General features: G+C 49.9%; 12 protein-coding genes across 12 annotated transcripts; 6 read left to right on the top strand and 6 right to left on the bottom strand.

Annotated features, from left to right (window-relative positions):
- Nucleotides 1-83: 83 nt before the first annotated feature.
- N7481_011759 (succinate dehydrogenase assembly factor 4) lies at nt 84-503 on the top strand (the record flags this gene model as incomplete). The annotated part of the gene is made up of 1 exon (XM_057270978.1): nt 84-503. One exon carries the CDS (start codon nt 84-86, stop codon nt 501-503), a length of 420 nt encoding a protein of 139 aa, XP_057118152.1.
- A 294-nt stretch (nt 504-797) lies between these two features.
- Nucleotides 798-1952, bottom strand: N7481_011758 (hydroxymethylglutaryl-CoA lyase; the record flags this gene model as incomplete). Its single annotated transcript, XM_057270977.1, has 2 exons — nt 798-1613; nt 1701-1952. The coding sequence occupies 2 exons, from the start codon at nt 1950-1952 to the stop codon at nt 798-800; spliced, it is 1068 nt and encodes a 355-aa protein (XP_057118151.1).
- A 186-nt stretch (nt 1953-2138) lies between these two features.
- dph1 (2-(3-amino-3-carboxypropyl)histidine synthase) lies at nt 2139-3595 on the top strand (the record flags this gene model as incomplete). The annotated part of the gene is made up of 2 exons (XM_057270976.1): nt 2139-2364; nt 2436-3595. The coding sequence occupies 2 exons, from the start codon at nt 2139-2141 to the stop codon at nt 3593-3595; spliced, it is 1386 nt and encodes a 461-aa protein (XP_057118150.1).
- Nucleotides 3596-3724: 129 nt separating this feature from the next.
- On the bottom strand, nt 3725-4446 carry N7481_011756 (NAD(P)-binding protein; the record flags this gene model as incomplete). The annotated part of the gene is made up of 3 exons (XM_057270975.1): nt 3725-3815; nt 3837-4109; nt 4139-4446. 3 exons carry the CDS (start codon nt 4444-4446, stop codon nt 3725-3727), a joined length of 672 nt encoding a protein of 223 aa, XP_057118149.1.
- Nucleotides 4447-5035: 589 nt separating this feature from the next.
- On the bottom strand, nt 5036-5914 carry N7481_011755 (shikimate dehydrogenase family protein; the record flags this gene model as incomplete). Its single annotated transcript, XM_057270974.1, has 1 exon — nt 5036-5914. The coding sequence occupies one exon, from the start codon at nt 5912-5914 to the stop codon at nt 5036-5038; it is 879 nt and encodes a 292-aa protein (XP_057118148.1).
- Nucleotides 5915-6253: 339 nt separating this feature from the next.
- N7481_011754 (shikimate dehydrogenase family protein) lies at nt 6254-7171 on the top strand (the record flags this gene model as incomplete). Its single annotated transcript, XM_057270973.1, has 1 exon — nt 6254-7171. The coding sequence occupies one exon, from the start codon at nt 6254-6256 to the stop codon at nt 7169-7171; it is 918 nt and encodes a 305-aa protein (XP_057118147.1).
- A 344-nt stretch (nt 7172-7515) lies between these two features.
- On the top strand, nt 7516-8270 carry N7481_011753 (putative pathogenesis associated protein Pep2; the record flags this gene model as incomplete). Its single annotated transcript, XM_057270972.1, has 2 exons — nt 7516-7643; nt 7697-8270. 2 exons carry the CDS (start codon nt 7516-7518, stop codon nt 8268-8270), a joined length of 702 nt encoding a protein of 233 aa, XP_057118146.1.
- An 89-nt stretch (nt 8271-8359) lies between these two features.
- N7481_011752 (sugar phosphate isomerase/epimerase family protein) lies at nt 8360-9379 on the bottom strand (the record flags this gene model as incomplete). The annotated part of the gene is made up of 1 exon (XM_057270971.1): nt 8360-9379. The coding sequence occupies one exon, from the start codon at nt 9377-9379 to the stop codon at nt 8360-8362; it is 1020 nt and encodes a 339-aa protein (XP_057118145.1).
- Nucleotides 9380-9786: 407 nt separating this feature from the next.
- Nucleotides 9787-12123, bottom strand: N7481_011751 (putative pentafunctional AROM polypeptide; the record flags this gene model as incomplete). Its single annotated transcript, XM_057270970.1, has 2 exons — nt 9787-9993; nt 10042-12123. 2 exons carry the CDS (start codon nt 12121-12123, stop codon nt 9787-9789), a joined length of 2289 nt encoding a protein of 762 aa, XP_057118144.1.
- A 211-nt stretch (nt 12124-12334) lies between these two features.
- On the top strand, nt 12335-14412 carry N7481_011750 (Zn(II)2Cys6 transcription factor; the record flags this gene model as incomplete). Its single annotated transcript, XM_057270969.1, has 2 exons — nt 12335-14250; nt 14319-14412. 2 exons carry the CDS (start codon nt 12335-12337, stop codon nt 14410-14412), a joined length of 2010 nt encoding a protein of 669 aa, XP_057118143.1.
- A 312-nt stretch (nt 14413-14724) lies between these two features.
- Nucleotides 14725-15165, top strand: N7481_011749 (type II 3-dehydroquinate dehydratase; the record flags this gene model as incomplete). Its single annotated transcript, XM_057270968.1, has 1 exon — nt 14725-15165. One exon carries the CDS (start codon nt 14725-14727, stop codon nt 15163-15165), a length of 441 nt encoding a protein of 146 aa, XP_057118142.1.
- A 283-nt stretch (nt 15166-15448) lies between these two features.
- Nucleotides 15449-17768, bottom strand: N7481_011748 (uncharacterized protein; the record flags this gene model as incomplete). The annotated part of the gene is made up of 2 exons (XM_057270967.1): nt 15449-16235; nt 16300-17768. The coding sequence occupies 2 exons, from the start codon at nt 17766-17768 to the stop codon at nt 15449-15451; spliced, it is 2256 nt and encodes a 751-aa protein (XP_057118141.1).
- Between the last annotated feature and the right edge of the window lie 1196 nt (nt 17769-18964).

Raw genomic sequence — 18964 nt, 5'->3', positions numbered from 1 at the left:
CTTCTTCACTTATTCCCTCGTCCCTCTGGTCCGATTCCATACGACCGATTTCCATAAAAAGTCCCTCAATAATTTAATTCGCCATGGCCTCTTTCATGCGCCGCACGTTTACCCTCCCCTCCGCCTCCAACCGGCTCGCCATCCGTCCTCTATCCACTACCCGCGCATTGCGCAATTCGCAGGACGACAGACCTTCCTTCGGATTCAAGAGTGGCCCGGCCCCTCCTCGTCTGCCTAAGGAGGAACAAGAGATCTTCGAAGAGCTTCAGCGCCGTTCCACAGGTGCTTTCACTACGCCCCAGGTCAACCAATCTCCCCAAGCCGAGGCCAAAGTCAACAGCAATGGCGAGGAGCTGCACCCGGATGCAGTCAAGGGTATCAAGCCTGAGTTCGAGGGCGAGAAGAACCCCAAGACGGGAGAAGTTGGTGGACCCAAGAATGAGCCACTGCGGTGGGGATCTGGGGGAGATTGGAGCTATGGTGGACGTGTGACTGACTTCTAGTCGGATGTTACATGGTGTCGACTTGCATACAGCTGGCGTTGGTTACTTCTTTCCCCACTCTCGCTGATCATATTTGACTGCATATTGTAAATGGTTTGATCAATTGATTTACATATAATGGACTCAACTGGAATCCGAATTGTCCTGTCCATGTCACAAACACGGCTTGTTTCTCGCGAGATTGTTGCATGTGGTGGTTGTATTCTGAGACGAAGGGTGAAATATTTGCCGGGATGAAATCGCGCGGGAACTTGAAATGGCTACAAATTATGGTAGTGACAGAACGCCTGCTCTTCAAATTTTTGACAGCCGACCCAAGGTTGCCTTGCCCGCGCGACTATCATTGATGCGGCCCAGCTCACCACTGATCCATGACCCGATCTGCGACATTTCCTCCAGACTGATACCCGTATGCATTCCCAGGCTGTGGATGGTATGGATAAGATCCTCCGTGGAGACATTGCCAGTGGCACCCTTGGAGTACGGGCATCCTCCCAGACCTCCAACACTGCTATCGAAAATGCGGACACCATGCTCCAGTGCGACAATCGTATTCACCAAGGCTTGTCCGTAAGTGTCGTGGAAGTGCAACGCCAGGTCAGTGTTGGCAATCCCCGCAGCCTTGAGAGCTTTCAGAAGCTCTACGGTTCGGGGTGCCGTTCCCATGCCGGTGGTATCGGCCACCGAAACCTCATCGGCGCCCATCTCCAGGAGGGTTGCCGTGATATCTGCCACCTTGGTTGGGCTCACCTCGGGGCCTTCGTAGGGGCATCCGAGAGCAACTGATACATAGCCGCGAACTCGGATATCTTTTGTCTTGGCTAATGCGACGATTGGCTTGATCCGCTCCAGGGACTCAGCAATTGTACAATTAGTATTAGCTTTAGAGAAAGCTTCTGTGGCGGCTGCAAAAAGGGAAATTTCGGTGGTGGTAGCGGCTTTGGTTGCCGAGCCCGGTGCATCGGCAGGAACGCCAGTGGAGTCCATGATCTTCACCAAGCTTTCCAGTCCCTTAATGTTGGGGACAAGGTAGTTGTATGCGATTGTTGTATTATGAGATGAAGGCGGAGATGTGAGAAGATGCTCGCAGATTTCAGCCGTGCTTGCCATCTATGATTCCCATACAGATCAGATCAGTCAACTCAAGTTGAAGCCCATCCCCTCATATGACCGAGATGCGCCGAGAGCTATATATACCTGTGGTACCCATTTGGCGGGGACAAATGAGCCTGCCTCGATGGTAGTGACACCTGTCTTGGCCAATTTCTCGATCAATTCCAGTTTTGTTTCCTTTGGAATAGCCTTTTTTTCATTCTGTAGACCATCACGAGGGCCAACCTCGACGATGCGAACATGGTCCGAGGCTAACCGCGACTCGGTCGCAAAGCGACGAGTAGATAGAGGTACCCGGAAGGTGGACAGCAGACGTAAACGGGAACGAGATGCCATTGTGGAAGGTCAGGTATGCCTATTATAGCCAGGGAGTAGAGAAGGAAACCAGCAGTAGAGTGGGAGTAGAGAGTAAGTAGGAGTAAGTAGGTCAGAAGTCGAAGAAGAGTGGGTGGCATCACCTCCGCATCTGTTGGAGAGCGCCTTCCCTTTCTTGGACTAGCGTTATCAGCCCCACCGCAAAAAATGAAAGCCGCGGGGTTCCTTTGCGATCATCCCACCTCCAATATCAATATTCACATTGTCATTGGCATTGACATTGATTCGATCATGGAGGATCCTACAACCCAGACAAGTCCTTTGCGACAGCCAAAAAAGCGTTTTGTTGGTCGACGCACAGCAGATGCTCAGGCTCAGAAGGATGGAGGCTCCGGTTCCCAGCAGGATGTAGAGTCTACATCTGTCCAGCGAGGTATGAAGGATCTGTCGGGACTATATACCCTGACCTGTGATTCACTCTTACTAACATCGGATTGCCTTTAGCCGCTCCACGACGTACCCCTCGAACCCTGAACCAAGTTCCGCCTGAGATCCTGAACGACCCGGAAATCCAAGCAGCCATCGAATTACTTCCCAAGAACTACTCCTTCGAAATCCCCAAGACCATTCATCGTGTGCGCACATCCGGAGCGAAACGGGTGGCTCTACAATTTCCTGAAGGTCTTTTGATCTTCGCTACCACCATCTCCGATATCTTGACGCAATTTTGTCCCGGAATCGAGACTTTGATCATGGGCGATGTCACCTACGGTGCTTGCTGCATTGACGATTACACCGCGCGAGCGCTTGGCTGTGATCTGCTAGTCCACTACGCGCATAGTTGCTTGATTCCCGTTGATGTCACCAAGATCAAGACCCTCTATATCTTCGTCGATATCAGTATCGATACTGCCCACCTGATCGCAACTCTTGAGCGAAACTTCCGGCCCGGCCAAACTATCGCTACAGTGGGCACCATTCAATTCAACGCAACTCTCCACGGCCTCAAACCAGTTCTAGAGCGTGCCGGCTTCAAGGTTGTGGTCCCGCAGATCATGCCACTCTCTAAGGGCGAAATTCTAGGCTGCACATCGCCTCAGCTTTCCGACACCGATATCGATGTTATTCTCTATCTCGGCGATGGTCGCTTCCATCTTGAATCCGCCATGATCCACAACCCCACCATCCCTGCATACCGCTACGATCCTTACTCCCGCACCTTGACCCGTGAGAGCTACGATCACCAAGAGATGCACACCATCCGACGCGATGCCATCAACACTGCCAAATCTGCCAAGAAGTGGGGGATTATTCTGGGATCACTGGGTCGTCAAGGAAACCCCAATACAATGGCGATGATTGAACGTCATCTTGCGGAGCGGGGCATCCCAGTGGTGAACCTGCTGCTGAGCGAGATCTTCCCCGGCAAGCTTGCGTCAATGGCTGATGTCGAATGTTGGGTTCAAATCGCTTGCCCGCGTTTGAGTATCGACTGGGGATATGCCTTTGCGCGCCCGTTGCTGACACCCTACGAAGCACTGATTGCATTGGGTGTTCGTGAGAACTGGGACAAGGCGAACAAGGGTGTCTACCCGATGGACTTCTATGCCAAGGAAGGTCTCGGTCGGACGAAGCCGGAGCAGCCCGCTTGCAGTGCCGCTTAAGCGGTTCATGAGTTCAGCGTTGGATGCATTTTAAAGAATATCAAAAAGTATATACCCCGGGATAGAGCCCAGCAGGTCTGGCCAATTGGAAATAAACAAAATAGAATCTACATCACATATTTCTTAGTCTCAATGCACCACATGCATCTCAATCGCATTAGTAAGAGCTTGCTTCGCTTCATCGAGGTTGAATTGGTGCATCGGCAGCTCTGTCCAGAGGCTCTCTTGAGCAACGCCTTACCAGATCATAGATTCTGTGCCAAATAGCACATTCCACCCCATCTTTTCGCAGCGATTGAAGAAGTAGGCCCGAGGATTAGGATGATAGCACATCTCCAGAACAAATCCTTTTTCTTCCTTCGCCAAGAAGACATCCACAATATCACTCGCGAGAACCTCGCCCTTTTCTTTCGGGGTAATATCCGGCACCGTCCCAACAATGAGAGCCGGTGCTTCCAACACAGCTGCCTCGGCGATGGTCGAAACAAACATCAATTTAGCATTCAATCCAGTACTTTCAAAGGAGATTATAATATCCCGAACCTCATCTCAACACGGTTCACCATGTAGATTTTGCTGACGCCCATCCATTTTGAAAGGGCATAAACGGCCGCCCTACAAGCTCCCCCACCACCAATCACCAGAGCCGGTCTTTCGGATGACTGCGCAAGAAGCTGAGAATAATTCCGAAGAAAAGCTTCCCGGATCCCACTGGTGTCTGTGTTCGTACCAATATATCTGGTCTTTCCATCTTCAGCCCTGCGAAGGAAAATGTTATTGATAGCCCCAACCATGCGCGCTTCTTCGGTCAGCTCATCTACGGCGGACAGCATGGTGACTTTATAAGGCATGATGACGGCGCAGCCAATGACGCCTGATTGTTTCAGCGCAGGAAGAACTTTGTGGTGTCCTTTGTCTCTAGCAAGGAAAATGTCCACGATACGTCCACTCCCCGAAAAAGATGCCCATGGAGTAGGGGTGCCAGAAAGTGGCTGATTGGTGGCCGAAGAGAAAGGCCTTCATCTGGGCGTTGTGTCTTGAAGGGAGATCCATATTTGTATGATGCTGCCAGGATATCGGCTGAGCTTGATACGGAGACCATGTTTCGAGAAGAGGATTGAAGAATATTTGCATAATATGTGGGTGTATGCTCGATGGATAGTTAGTGCAGATCGACGAGTTTGAACAGGTCGAAGGCGTATTTAATCACTCAACTGAACGACGATCGCCTGTTAGCTCCTTGCTACCATGCAGTGGGTTTCGGCCACGAAAAAGACTGATGCCGCCAGCCATTAATTCCGACGGCCCAAGTTCGATGAAAAGGTATACGAACACGTCGAGCGAGAGTTTATCTACTCACTATACACTCAAGAGAACCAATAAAATTTCACAGTATGTCTATTGGTATACTTCATCCAAAGCTGAAAACCCCTTAGCTATTTACAACAATCCAGCCATCTCTTTTCTCGCTTTCTCTCGCTCGTGCTCAGCAACAGCTTCAACCATTTTCTCCCTGGGTGGCTCAAGACCAGTCCAGAGACCAAACTGATCATATCCTTGCGCGAGCAGAACCTCTAATCCTGTAACAGTTTGCCACCCTGTGTGTCTCTGGGCAACTGTTAGGAGCGGCGTCTGCCTAGGCTTGTACGCCATCTCGATACAAAGGCCTGAAGAGCCAAATATCCCAGAGAATTGATCCTCAGTCGTAGCAGTTGCAGGCACAGTCCCGATAATTACATGCGGCATGCGAGGCAACTCTTGTAGATTCGGGAGTATAGTAATTTCAAAGGCAGGCTTGAAATCCTCCTTAACCTTTTCAGCCACGGACTGTGTGCGATTGACTAGGTAGATGTGCTGAATACCTGCTCGATGCAATGCATATAAAGCAGCTCTGGAAGCACCTCCGGCACCGATAACCAGTCCGACAGTCGATCTCTGGGTTGCCACCTTAGAATAATCCGTGATGATGGTGTGTAGTCCCGACCAGTCGGTATTATCACCAATTACCTTGCGACCATCGCTAGTGTTTTTGATAACCAGTGTGTTGATTGCTCCGATCAATTTGGCAATGTCCGTCTGATCGGTACAGTATTTGTGGACGTGTAATTTGTGTGGCATGGTCACACTTGCACCGCCTAGTTTCTCATCGGAAATCAAGTCTGCCACGTCCTCGATGCTAGGTGATTCGCGGATATCGTATGTGAAGGGTAGGCCATAATGTTGGAAACCAGAGTTGTGAATGGTAGGTGAAATGCTGAATGAAATGCCACTGCCAAATATGTGGAAGGATTTGGGGGAGTGCTTGTTCGTCGAGGCCATTGAAGAGGTGGTTGGTTCGCAATGCTGGGAGTAGATTTGGGATTTTGTGAATGGATGGTATACTCTCACTTGAGTTTTCGATATCTTTTTTTATTTCTTCTCAACATAATCGTGATCTAAGTAATTGGTTACAGCTTCGGTTATGGATTTAGCCTTCCTTCGATGGTGTGCGCAACGGCACACCGGTCCGAACCAGATAAGACTCACAGGATATGATTTAATCCGTCTCAAAATATGACATTTTAGGTGAGTGAGGGGCATTGCCTTCAGATATAATTCCGAATTTAAACAAAGGATATCTTCAAGAGTTTCTCAAGTCGAGCCTAGTCCACATCAAAAATGGCACAACAAGAAATGACCCTCCATCTTGTTGGGATTGGTGTTACGCATTCTATTGCACCAAATATGCACAACTATATCGCCAAATCTCTCGGTCTGCCTTGGACATTCTATGCGACCGAATGCGCGACCACAGAAGAATTGCTCAATCTGGCCCGAAACCCTAAAACCACTGGTCTCGTTGTTACAATGCCCTACAAGGGCTCGATCATGGAGCACCTCGATGAGCGTGACGAACTCGCGTCCATAATTGGGGCATGCAATAATGTGTACTACAAGACCGATGGCTCTAGGCAAATCTATGGTACCAACACAGACTGGAGGGGAATCAAGGGCTGTCTGCTAGAGAAAGGCGAAGAGAAGACCAGACCTTCTCCAACATCTCCAGCATCGGCTTTGATCATCGGTGCTGGTGGAGCAAGTCGTGCGGCTGTCTACGCTCTCAGCGAGCATCTCTATTGCCCAACGATCTATGTCTTGAATCGCGACAATGAAGAGGTGGTGAACCTCATTCGTGATTCAAAGAAACTCCCCAATCCTCCCAGCATCGTTCATGTCAAAACGATCGCACAGGCCGAGAAGCTACCAAGCCCTTACTACATTGTTGGCACGGTTCCTGATCTTGAGCCTAAGACAGAAACCGAAATCGAAGTCGCTTCCATTATGAAGCATTTCCTCTCCCGGCCGAAGAAAGGAGTCTTGTTAGACATGTGCTTCAAACCGAGAAGAACCCGGATGATTAAGTTGGCAGAACAACTTGAATACCCTAGTGTTGAGGGTACACATGTCATTGGATATCAGATCGAGGAGCAATGGCGCTTGTGGGCCGGAGAGGAGGCTTGTCAGAAGTTGGACAGAGAGGGTGCCTGGGAGGTCCTACTGAAGGCTGCGGAAGAAAGCAAGGGGATCAATTTTTAATGTACTACCATCTATCCTTAGGAGATAACCCACTATTCTTTTGGCAATCATAGAGTGAATTTTTTCATTTTGAGAAAACACTAGGCAGTCCACTAGCCGTCGTCTTGAATGTATTTGACATTTTATTGATAAACATTGCAGGTGAACGGCAATTTTACACAATCTAATTTTCAATGCCCAGTTTCATCGATCAACATCCCTCGGATGCGGGGGTGGCGTCGGTAATGACCTTTGCCGACACCGGATGATCCGACCGGATTACCCGCCCTTAATATCATATTTAGGAACCATGAGATGCACACGATTAGGGGTAAGACTATAGACTGAATTTTTCGTCAAACAAAATGGTTGATTTACACTCTTTGCCCGAGGGCACTTGGCCCGAAAACGCTATCCGCAACAACGGCCCGGACAGCCTAGTACTCGAGCGAGCCAAGCTGCGTGAACTTGCAGAGGGATGGCCTTGCTACCGGTATGTATTCAGCTTTTTCTATCTGATTTGAGCTCTTTGGCTAATTTTATTAGTGATTCATGTGAATGGGAGAATTTCGAATCGATCTTTCACAAGGATGCCCATGTGTATACTACCTGGTCCGGCCGCGTTCACTACAAGGATTTCATGGCCGCCTCCAAAGCGGGTATGGACAAAGGTGCTTTCATTATGCACCGCTGCCATGGAGTGACAACAGATATCACACCCGATGGAACTCGTGCAGTGACCAAAATGAAGGCGACCATCACCCAGCGATTCACCATCGACGGCTGCGAGGTCGACGCCGAAGCTGATTGTCGGTTCTGCTTTTTCTTTGAAAAGGTTGATGGGCGCTGGGGTGCTCAGTTTGTTCGACATTGGTATGAGAAGGATAAGCTTCTGCCAGTGAACCCGAACAAGATTCCCAGAATACACGAGGAAAAGCTCAACTCTTATCCCGAGGGATACAAGTGTCTAGCGTATTGTCAGGAGCTCACCATGGGTGTTACTGTGCTGAAGAATATGCCCGGACATAGGCGACATGTTGGAACTGTGTGCGGGGAGAAGCATGATCTTTTGTACAGACTATCTAAGGACTGGCTGGATGGAAAAAGCATTGATGTATAGATTTAGCTTGAGGGATAAATTCATTAATAACAACGGTACTTGCCTTTGGTACACATACCATTTGATAGGATTCCTAGTTGATCATATCTCTAGTTCAAGTTCAGTCTCTCTTGGAACTTCTCCCAGGACAGGATACCCCTCGCTGCGTGTTGATCCGGTACCTGTTTCCCTTCCTCCGCCATGGTTCTCGAAAACAATTCCATAGACACGTAACCGCTATACCCAAGACCCGATATAATCGCCTTAGCCACATCCTCCGCAGGCAAGTAAGCACCTCTTTCCTCTTCATACATGAAAGTTCTGGCGTTCCGCGACCAGCTCATTCGAGCTGGTTGACCATCAACGTGGAACGGATGACCAGATACCAGGGGTGATTCCATGCGCTCGGCGTCGACTACTTGGATATAGAAGACTTTCGAAACGTCGACCTCTTTCACGAGTTTCTCCAATGAAAGTTTAAAATTCTCGTCCGCATTTGGCGTTTTGCCTGTCGGTGAAGCAGGATCGGCCCATTCACGGCCAGCAATATTGAAAGTATCTAGACACATGCCGAAGTTGGGCCGGTCGACGCGTTTGACAATATCCCATGTTTTCTCCCAGGTATCGATATGGGTGCTCCAGCAGAGATTTTCATAGGCAAATCGAACTGGGGGGTTTTCAGCCGCACCCATGTCCGCGACTTGGCGCAGGTCAGCGGTAATCACCTCTCGGTCGCCCGTCAATTGCTCCGCCGGTAGGAAATTTGCCGGGATCTGGATGGTATTGGTTCCAAGAGCTTTTGCGATTTTGAACCAGAGCTTCAGTTTCTCGATCAAACGTGCATGTTGGTCTCTGTCCTTGAGACCTTCGTAGAATAGGAACGGCTGGAGGCCGATGATCTCAAGACCTTGGGCTTGACAACTCGAATGTACATTTTCTGATGCTTGTAGAATATGCTCGGATGTTGGATAGTCGTTTCCTGAGAGCTTGCGAGCAGCATAATCCAGATCTTCGTAAAAGACTTCAATGGCTTTGAACCCCGCTTTCCCGGCTTGCTCGATTTTGTAATCGAGGTCGTGCAGCCAAGCACGTCCGAGGGACGCACTCATGATGGCTGGCTTGTATTCCATATTGTATAGTAAGTATTATCGTTATAGAGAAATGTTGGATGGCAATCAAGTGATGGATTGCCACCAAGATCGTACATAACACCAAGATCGTACTTAACGTCATGTTCTGTAAAGGCTAAATTCTTAGCCTATTCATCCTCCCGTCAAGATCTCATCCGTATTCTCAGGTCTATTAGGTTCAAAATACTACTGTTAGTCTCGGATACCCGAGAACCGTTAAAATTGTGTATTTGTCTTGTAGTGACCTAGATTCGACAATCAATCTTCCGTTCTACGAAGCACCTGATGTCGGAACTTGATAGTTTGATTCTTTTTCTGCTTTCATGGGTAGTGCCATTAAAATTGAAAACATTATTACTCTGCTATATATAAACAGTGATATTCGCACAACTGCATCGATAAAAATATTATTGATGGACGAATCCATATTTGAGGGACTGCTCCTGAATAACCCGCCGCATTACATGAACAGGCGCAGGCCTCTTCGTGAATAATTCATATTGAGCAATACCCTGCTCGATCAAAACCAACAGGCCGCTCACAACAACCCATCCCTTAGATGCACGTGGCAGCATTTGCTCCATGAGTTGTGTCTTGAAAGGACCATATGCAACCTGTACTAGTCAGTATCCGACCCAACTCATCACAACGGAAAAACATACCTCAACAAAAACGCCACCTGTTCGGCTCTCCAGCCATTCATCCGGGATTTGGAAAACGACAGGGTGCTGTTCACTGCCGATTTGGAAGGGAGGGATGCAGGGAACGACGATGGTTGGCAAGCGAATATCAGATGGCCAGGGATCCGTTGAGCGGAGAACATCAACCAGCAGGTTGACCCCAGCCTTAGATTGTGCCCATTCGTTCCAATAATCAGCAAGCTTTTGCGCATTTTCGTGGGTGCGGTTATAGATGCAGATTCGTCGAACGCCGAGTTCGTAGCAAGCATATATCGCTGCGCGGGCCATTCCTCCTGCACCGACGATCAAAGCTGTGGTCCCGTCTCGAACAGCATTCGCGGGAGAGAGGTGTTTGTCGATACAGTCTCTTATTCCAATATGATCTGTGTTGTACCCTCTTCGAATAGTGACTCGTGAACCATCAGGTTGATAAATTTGCTCAAGGACAACAGTATTGACTGCTTGCATGTCCTTAGCGTCTGGCGTGATCTCATCGATGAATGGCAGAACAGCAGATTTGAATGGAAGAGAAATGGTGATACCACCACGATCCTTATCACTTAGAAGTTGATTAACAGCAGATATGTCGTCAGCTTGCGTAGTGTCATATGTATGCGGAAGCCCGCTGTACTCATACGCTGCATGATGCATTTCTGGTGAGAGACTGTACTTGACGCTCTGACCAAAGATCGTGAACTTCTTCCTAGGTAGTAGAAAGAGTCCTGCCATTGCAAGCTGTGCTTTCTGGAGAGTTACTCCGTCGTGTTTCGTAGATGGTAGCATCACAGGTGAGAGAGTAGGATTTAGACATATTGAGGCTCGACCGAGCGATCCGCTATTGTATGCGATAACAGGTAAATTGATCAAATCTGTAGCCTCTTGAATAAATGAAACACACTGTAGATTGCCATCAGGAAACTGAGATTCACCAGTGAGGCGGATCGCATCCAGTTCAAATTGTCGTGTCTTTTCATGAAGGGCAGCGGGGGTAATTGATGCGTGGCGTGAGCCGACAGGGAGCTTATCGTGAAGACCACCGATAATTTTTGTATATCCCTTGGAAGCATTCAATTTTTGTACAACCTTTTTATCGCATTCGAGTGATATTATAAGTGCCTCTGGGGCAAGGCGAAGAAGCATTCCAAGGACTTGGTTGTAGTTTCTAGGGTCCTGCGGACTCGCAGAAAGTCCCTCTGCATCGATGATAATTGCAACACGTGAGTGCTTCCGAAGGGTTGCAATATGTCGTGACAGTCTAGCTGCAAGCCTAGCAGGATGTATTTCGTGAGGTGTCACCACCAGGGTGATGGCATCAGCGCCACTTTCCAGGAGTTCCAATTCTGGAGAATTGTCTTCAAGCCAAGATGAAAGTACTTCCAGGGAAAATGTGTGCGATGCAGAGAAGGGCTCTGATGAGAAGGTTTGCGGAATATATGATCCAAAGATGCGACGTAGAAACGTCACAAATAAGCGCTCCGTTTCCTTGAGCTTAAGGTAGGCAGGAACTGACTTATGCTGAGGTAGACCTTGAGTGAGGTTAAAAAAGTCAAAGTTGGAGCACGACTCGAAGAAGTCATTCCCTAGCTCGAATATTCGGTCGAATTTCTGTTGACTTGTCGTGACGAATTGTCGCAAGTCTTGCTCATCTCGTCTCACATAGACAACAGGGTGTTGTTGGGCAAACTCCGCCAGCAGCGTTAGCTGAGGACGACTTGCAAATGCTCCAAGGCCAACAATAACACAATTCTTCTCATTGTTGGAGAGTAGTTCCCTCGAGATCTTGAGTTCGATATCGCGATATTGCGCGAGTCCGTGACGTGCTATGAATTCTTGTGGCGAAGACTGAACTTGTTGTTGAAAATATGAATCAAAATCGATGAATCGACGCCGCAGCGCAACCGATGCTATGATTCCCAATGTTCTTTTGCCAGCCCCGAAAAAGCCCACTAGTAGCAGTGTAGAATGTGGATCATAGTGCCGGCGAAATCTCAGAGCCTCATCCGCAAGCCCTAGATGAGGGTTGCCGGGCTTCCCATGAGTTGTCGAGCCAGCGACGGTGCTCATTTCGATGGAAGTGTCTTCTAAATGCGTTCTGTAGCTAAGCAGGGCGAATCGAGATGACCTTTGAACGTACTTGCCATCGCTTTGCCGTTGAAGTCGAAAGCCGCTCATCGCCGGTTAAAGTCAAGCCGATCACATGACCCGTTGCCACTTTGGATCGCAGAGCTTCACGACCGTCGGAAATAGGTTTATTTCACTATTGAAATGCATTAAAATGTCGGGCCCACGTCCGCCGAAACGGCAACGCATTTACCGCGCCTGCGACCAGTGCCGTCGGCGTAAATCCAAGTGTGATGGAGAACAGCCCGTTTGCTCCATCTGCAGCCAGGCTAATCGGGCCTGCACCTATGAGACCGGCGGGGGCCGACGAGGGCTTCCATCTGGCTATGTACGTAGCCTAGAGATTACCCTGGGTCTGATCTTTCAGCATGCTCCGAATAGTCAGAATACAGTGCAGAGTGTACTTCGAGATTCACGAGGCCAAGGCAATTTCCTGACGAGCAAGCTTGCAAAACGCTCTGTCTCAGTTTGGCGAAAATCTAAAGCATACCGAGACCTGTCACAGCTGATTTCACCAGGGTCTGAAGATGAGGTTCTTGATGACTCTGAGTGGGAGCCCGTGGAGCTCGCGGAGTCCTGGGATAATGACGAGACTATGGCGGATCTTGATAGTGCACCATCAAATCCAGAACCCCATAAGCCCGGGATCATTCAAAAGCTACCAAACGATGCTTCACGGTCGCATATATTCATGAATGTGCAACTGCCAGATAGAACATCCGATCTCGTCGACTTTTATTTCACCTACACCCATTGCTGGTTCCCAATCCTCGAACGTCGTTCGGTTTTACGTGCGATGCATTTGGGCAATGACAATAGCAAGGGAAATGATCAAGGAGACTTGTCATCCAAAATGGTGCTTTGGTCTCTTGTCGCATATACATCCGCCATGCGAGGGGATGCTCAACCCGCAACACCCAACTTATTCACTCTTCAACTCGCCATTGAGCAGCAAGCATTGATGCAGTGGGAAGCTTTGGACCTAGGGTATATCCAGGCGATGCTCATTCTTATATTGATGCATGTAGCCATGGGAAATATCAATCAAGCATGGCCATTAGTTGCAAAAGCATCGAGAATGCTGGTGACCTTGCCATTGTCAGCGAGGAAGACTCGTTTCAACCACGTTTTCAATGGATGTGTCCTTCTGGACAATATGCTATCAACACTTCTGGATCGAGCTCCCTGCCTTTCTCGGGAGGAGCAATCAATGTATGGCCCAATAGAGGAAGACGATTTGGAAGAGTGGGATGTATGGTCACCATCTCGGCCTGGGATGGATGAAGAGAGACATAGGATGCCTGCAGCGCCCTTGAGAGCATTAAGCATATTCAACCACATTCAGCAGCTCATGCAACAACTATCTCGGGTCTTATACCAGCCCTTGGATCCATCCAGGATTGAAAGTCTCTTAAATGATCTACGAACAAAACAGAATATTATTTCACGAAGCCACCCATACGACCGACAAAATTATGCCACCCCTTCGCTCTTGAATCTCTATCTCGTCTCAGGTTTCACAACGCTTGCATTCTGTGGCAGATTTGAGCCGGTCTCATCTGCGACTGAAGATTCATGTGCACATACAATTCACCATATACTTGACATTCTGGATCATTATCGTGAGATGACCGGGACAACAGGGTCATCACCCCTCACCCTTTGCTTCGCAATGCAGTGCCAAAGGTCCCTGGCGATTGGAAACTTGTCCGATACCCAATCCCTTCAAAATCGAATCTCCAGCTTCCTGCACCCTCTCAAGCCAATCGGTCTTCCCGAATGGAAGAACAAAATCTCACGTCCAGCCCTCCCCATCCCATCTCTCGAACGAGAACACCAACCACCTGTTGACCTTGAAATTCCACTATCAATTCCCGCATTAACGGGGTTCTCAAATTCAACCCCACCACCTTTCATACCTCAACAGTCCGAACCATCCTCAGTCATGAATCTCCCAACGATCCCATCATCCAACGAATTCCCATCACTGCAGTCCCTAGGCGGAACCGGCGATGCAGAGATGTACGACGCACTCTTCGAGGAAATGGTCACTTCATTCCCAGCCAGCAGGTATGTCTCTTCAGCAAGCAATACTTTCACTTTTAAAGTGACTAATAACAACCACTAATAATATCCAGGCAAGAGCCCGCATTCGCGCACAATCTCGGCTTCTACGATGGAGACCTGGACACGGATTTCCTCGCCCAGCTGCAACATCCACCAATGAGCTAAAGTAAAGCTCTCACCATGGCCATTCATCTTCTCATACGACTCACGATCAGCCCATACAATGACCTGCAATTCACCTACTTGCTCTGGTTATGAATAGTTAGCTCCAACTTTGGATACACATATTATGTAATGCACATATACCCCGTCGGCTAAGTCCACAACCGACCTAACAACTCGAACCACTCCCAGAACATAAACACTATAAATACAAAAAGGCCATCCCATAGTTACTACTAGTCAACCAAAACCCATATATCATCACCAACAAATCAAACCCAACTTGAACTTGAACCCCCCTCATCCTCCACCAAAATGTCAATCCTCCTCCTAAACGGCTCAAACCTAAACCTCCTCGGCACCCGCGAGCCGCACATCTACGGCAACAAAACCCTATCAGATATCGAAACGGAGGTCACAGAACTAGCCTCAACAAAGGGTGTAAAACTCCAAACCTTCCAATCAAACCACGAAGGCGCAATTGTGGATCGAATCCACGCCGCACGAGGAAATACCGATGTTATCCTCATCAATCCAGGCGCATTTACACACACCAGTGTTGCGATTCGTGATGCGTTGCTAGGTGTTGAGATTCCGTTTGTTGAGATTCATCTTTCGAATGTGCATGCTCGTGAGCAGTTTCGGGCGCATAGTTATCTTTCGGATAAAGCGAGGGGTGTTATTGTTGGATTGGGGGCGTATGGATATGAGGTTGGGGTTGAGTTTGCTGTTAGGGAGGTTATTGAAAAGAAATGAACCTACTCAGGGGCTAAGGTTGACCCTGGAGGTGCACTCGGAATTGATTCAAGTTTTCTCTATAACGAGGGCAAAAGCTCATTATACCGTGGTGCACTGGCAGGGGCTGTATACATTCGGGGAGTGTGGAAATGGTAGTTTGTGGTACATATTATTGCATATAGCTGGTAGATCAAGTCTGCCGGCGGTTCTGGTATTCATTCGTTGAGGTTTCCTAGTAAAAACAGATTCATAGTATACATGGTTGATGGTGACAAGAACTGGTCCAATATAATCCAGTCAATCACCCCTTGGCATCATCGGCGCTGTCCGTGTTGAAGTCGCTGGCACTACCTCGCCTCAACGACAGCACGTTCTTGTATGCCAATTCATCGGCCGTGCGCTCGGCGGCACGCCATCGAGTCACGGCCTGCTCGACATCCTTGAACATGTCCTTTGAGTCTTGGATGATACCGCCCTCTTCCCCGTCACTCGACTGCGTGCTCTCGCGGGAACCACGCTCGCTGATCATCGGAAAACCAGGCCCGAAGCCTCGCTCCGGAACGGGATTGTACATGATTGCATTGGCGAACATTCGTACAAACTCCTTCTCCAATTGAGCAGAGTTGACAATACCCTTTGGAGGAAGGAGGTCTTCGCTCTTCTGGAGCATGAGAACATTGTTCTTAGTGGGCGTTCCGGAGACCGGTGCCGGAGATTCGCTATCGCCTGCACCGGCCGGAGTGCTGACGGCTTCGGTTGCAGCGGCCACGGCTTTGCTTCCTTGGTGAACAGCGGATTTGATGGTTTTAAGGTCTTGCGGGCGATAGATCAGGTCGTGGTAGCCGGGTGCGTCGCGCTCTCCGAGCGGCTTGGCAAAAATGGAAGCTAGCTTATGAGTAGTCACATCGTTCAAGATGGGAGCCGCGGTTCGATGGAAACCGCGTGTACACACCACATATCGAGATGTGTCTACCTTGGGCTCTTCGAATGATTCACTCAGGCCGCGTTTGCGCTTGGACCGTAGCTTGGGGGTTGACTCGTCAACACTTGGAGCAGCACCACTGCGGCGTCCCGGTCGAGAATCACGTCTTGTGTTCGCTGTTGGAGACGCGTCACGCGAGGCCACAGAACGCCCCCCGGCTTTGTGAGGACGCTGAGCTAATCGCACGGTTTCTCCGATTGGCCGATAGTCGTTCAGTTTTGATGGTCGGGGTAGACTTGTCACCGGTGGCTGCTTGGCTTCGTCTCGTCTTCCTTTCCCGTGTGCGTGAGGTGTCAAATGCCTCGGGGGATGAACCCCTCTCACTTATCGGGCTAACATCCTCCGGCCGTGGTCGAGGTGGGGACGTTGGGGAATGTGGGATACTGAGACGAGGAGTCCGCTTCCATGGAGTAGACGAGCCGGGGGTGTCGATAGATAGCCGTGGACGAGAAGCTCGAGCCTCGGAGAACGGGGGAATAACCACACTCGGGGTCTGCGAAATCCGTGGATAGCCTATTGGCACAGGCGTTTGCGCATCTGAGGGCGCTGCACCTGGCGTGCTTGGGACGTTGGAAGAGACGGAGGTCTTGGAGTGTTTCCGTGATGGGACCTGGGAGGGAGGTTGAGGTTGTTTGGCACCCGCGGGACCAACGTGAGAAGTAGCGGTAGGAGAGACGGCGGAGTAAGGGGAGTGAGGAGGAGGATCAAGCTGCCATTGCTGAAAACTCGATTGGGTGGGAGTTGGTTCGCCGCCCACCTTGGTCAAAGGTGTGGGGATGTTCGGCCGCGGGGCAATTTGTGATGGGTGAGGTACTGCAGTTGGTGGCGGTACTGTTGGTGTTCCAGGACCCGGCTGTTGGGTTCGAGGGGCGAGAGGTGGGGGAACGGGGACTTGCGAGGGCTTTGAATCACTCGGTTGCCCTGGCGGAGCGGCTTTGTCTTGCGCGACTGATTCTTTCAAAGCCACCACTGTCGCATTGCTGCTAGGATGGACATTTGCAGGCTGCGGTTTCCCTACCACCTCACTCGCACCATGCGACACATCCTCCGGTCCCTTATGTGGAAGAGCTGCCTTCAAAGTCTCGTCTTGCCGTGACACTTCCTGCTTCACATCAATATTCATCGTCTGGGGCGGAGATCCGGTGGGAATGGGCGTTGCAGTCGTCGGTCCTATGGCTTTATCGCCTTCTTTCTGGAGACGGTCGATTTCATCCTTGATCTGAGTATATCGCTTTTCGTCTTCTTTGATCTCTTTCGTGACGAGCTCCTTGTACCCCGCGTACAGGTGGGCGACAAGCTCTGGGACAAGTACGGCATGGTTGGCAGCGGTCGAATGATTCTCTGGGCGAGGGCTCGAGATCTTGCGCTTCTTCGGGTTGTTGGATCCCGAGGTGTCCGTCGACCATGCATTAGGACCATTTTCTCGATCGAAACCATCGCGCAACAATGTCGTATACAGATCCTCGAGAGCCTCGGGGCTCAGGCGATCCGCACTGAATGCGACTTGCTGGCGCACATGTGGATTGTTGCTCAAGAGGGTTGAGATCGAGGTGAAGCTTGCCGGGCGCACATCGGAGGCAGCTAAAGACTGGAAAAAGAGCAGGGACTCAAACGGAGTGTACGCCGACAGAGGAGGCATCCCCCATTGCCCGCCCGGTCGGCCACTGGCGGGGATGGCTTTGGGGATGGGGGCCACGGTGGGAGGAATGGCGGTGGTTGGGGGGGGGGGAGGGACGCGCGAAGCGGAGGTGGTGGACGTGTTCGGTCGCGCGAAGATTTTCGGTGGGTTCCTGGAAGGGGGAGAGCGAGAGCGAGGGCGAGAGGGTGGGCGAGGGTGAACGCGACCGGGGAGGGGAGGGCCGGTTAGGAGAGGAGGAGGTGAGAAGGTGAGAAGGTGAAGATAAAGATTGAAGAGGAAGAAAGGGAAGGAGTTGATTCGATGAAGGCACTTGGTGGTTCCTGCCTGCTGCTGCTTCTTGCTGCTTTTGCTTCTTGCTTCTTGCTGTCCCTGGGTCGCCCTTGCCAGTTCGGCGATGAATACAGTCACGTGAATTCCGGGTATAGTATTGTTACATTACAATGCGGTGCTGACTAACACTATTTAAGTACATGCTTACACTGTAAGGAGGACTCGAAAAAATACTAAATACGAGTAAGGTACGAAGTACCCTAGGCTCCGTATACTTTGTCTATTGTGGCTGTTATGTACGGGGTAGATGTTCACACTATATGCAGTATGCAAGTATACAATAAGTACACTATACACTATACACCACACATATTCCTACTAGTATAGATCTATCCACGCTTATATCTACACTGGCAGTAGACAGTATACAGCCCTGTCTACCCCGTCTACACTTCTATTGACGCAGCAATGACCAGTTGATCCCTCCCTCTCCCTAGTATACTAGTACTACTTTCCTGGACTATCTTCACCCCTTTTGCCCAAGTGCAATCAAGTGGAGGTGCCCCTGAGTCCTGAGCTACACTAAACTACGCTACTCACCACCAACGACTCCACCGGTGATTTCTTTGACAAAAGCTCCCCCCCTTAAAACCCAGCGTAATACAGTGACAGCCCTCCGGGTGGATAATCGCTGGGCTCTCCACGATATTCCGGCGACTAGTAATATAGTCGGTGGGCTACGATCGCCTCTCCTCAACTTCTTTTTTTCTTCCGAGTCCCTTTCTCTTCCCCTCTTCTCCCCTACTTTGCTACTCTCCCGCCCAATCTACCTCGATCCGTGCTTTACATCCTCTCTATTCGGTACGCTTATCCCATCAGCCCCCTTCTCCGTGTTCCCCTCCGGTTCTCTGTTCTCCAAAGGGGGT

Source organism: Penicillium waksmanii (assembly GCF_028829765.1).
Source record: "Penicillium waksmanii strain IBT 27052 chromosome Unknown utg000009l:1.0-4314994.0:1.0-4318279.0, whole genome shotgun sequence".
NCBI lineage: Eukaryota > Fungi > Ascomycota > Eurotiomycetes > Eurotiales > Aspergillaceae > Penicillium > Penicillium waksmanii.
The sequence above is the reverse complement of the archived record's forward strand: the minus strand, read 5'-3'. Positions and strand labels throughout refer to the sequence as shown.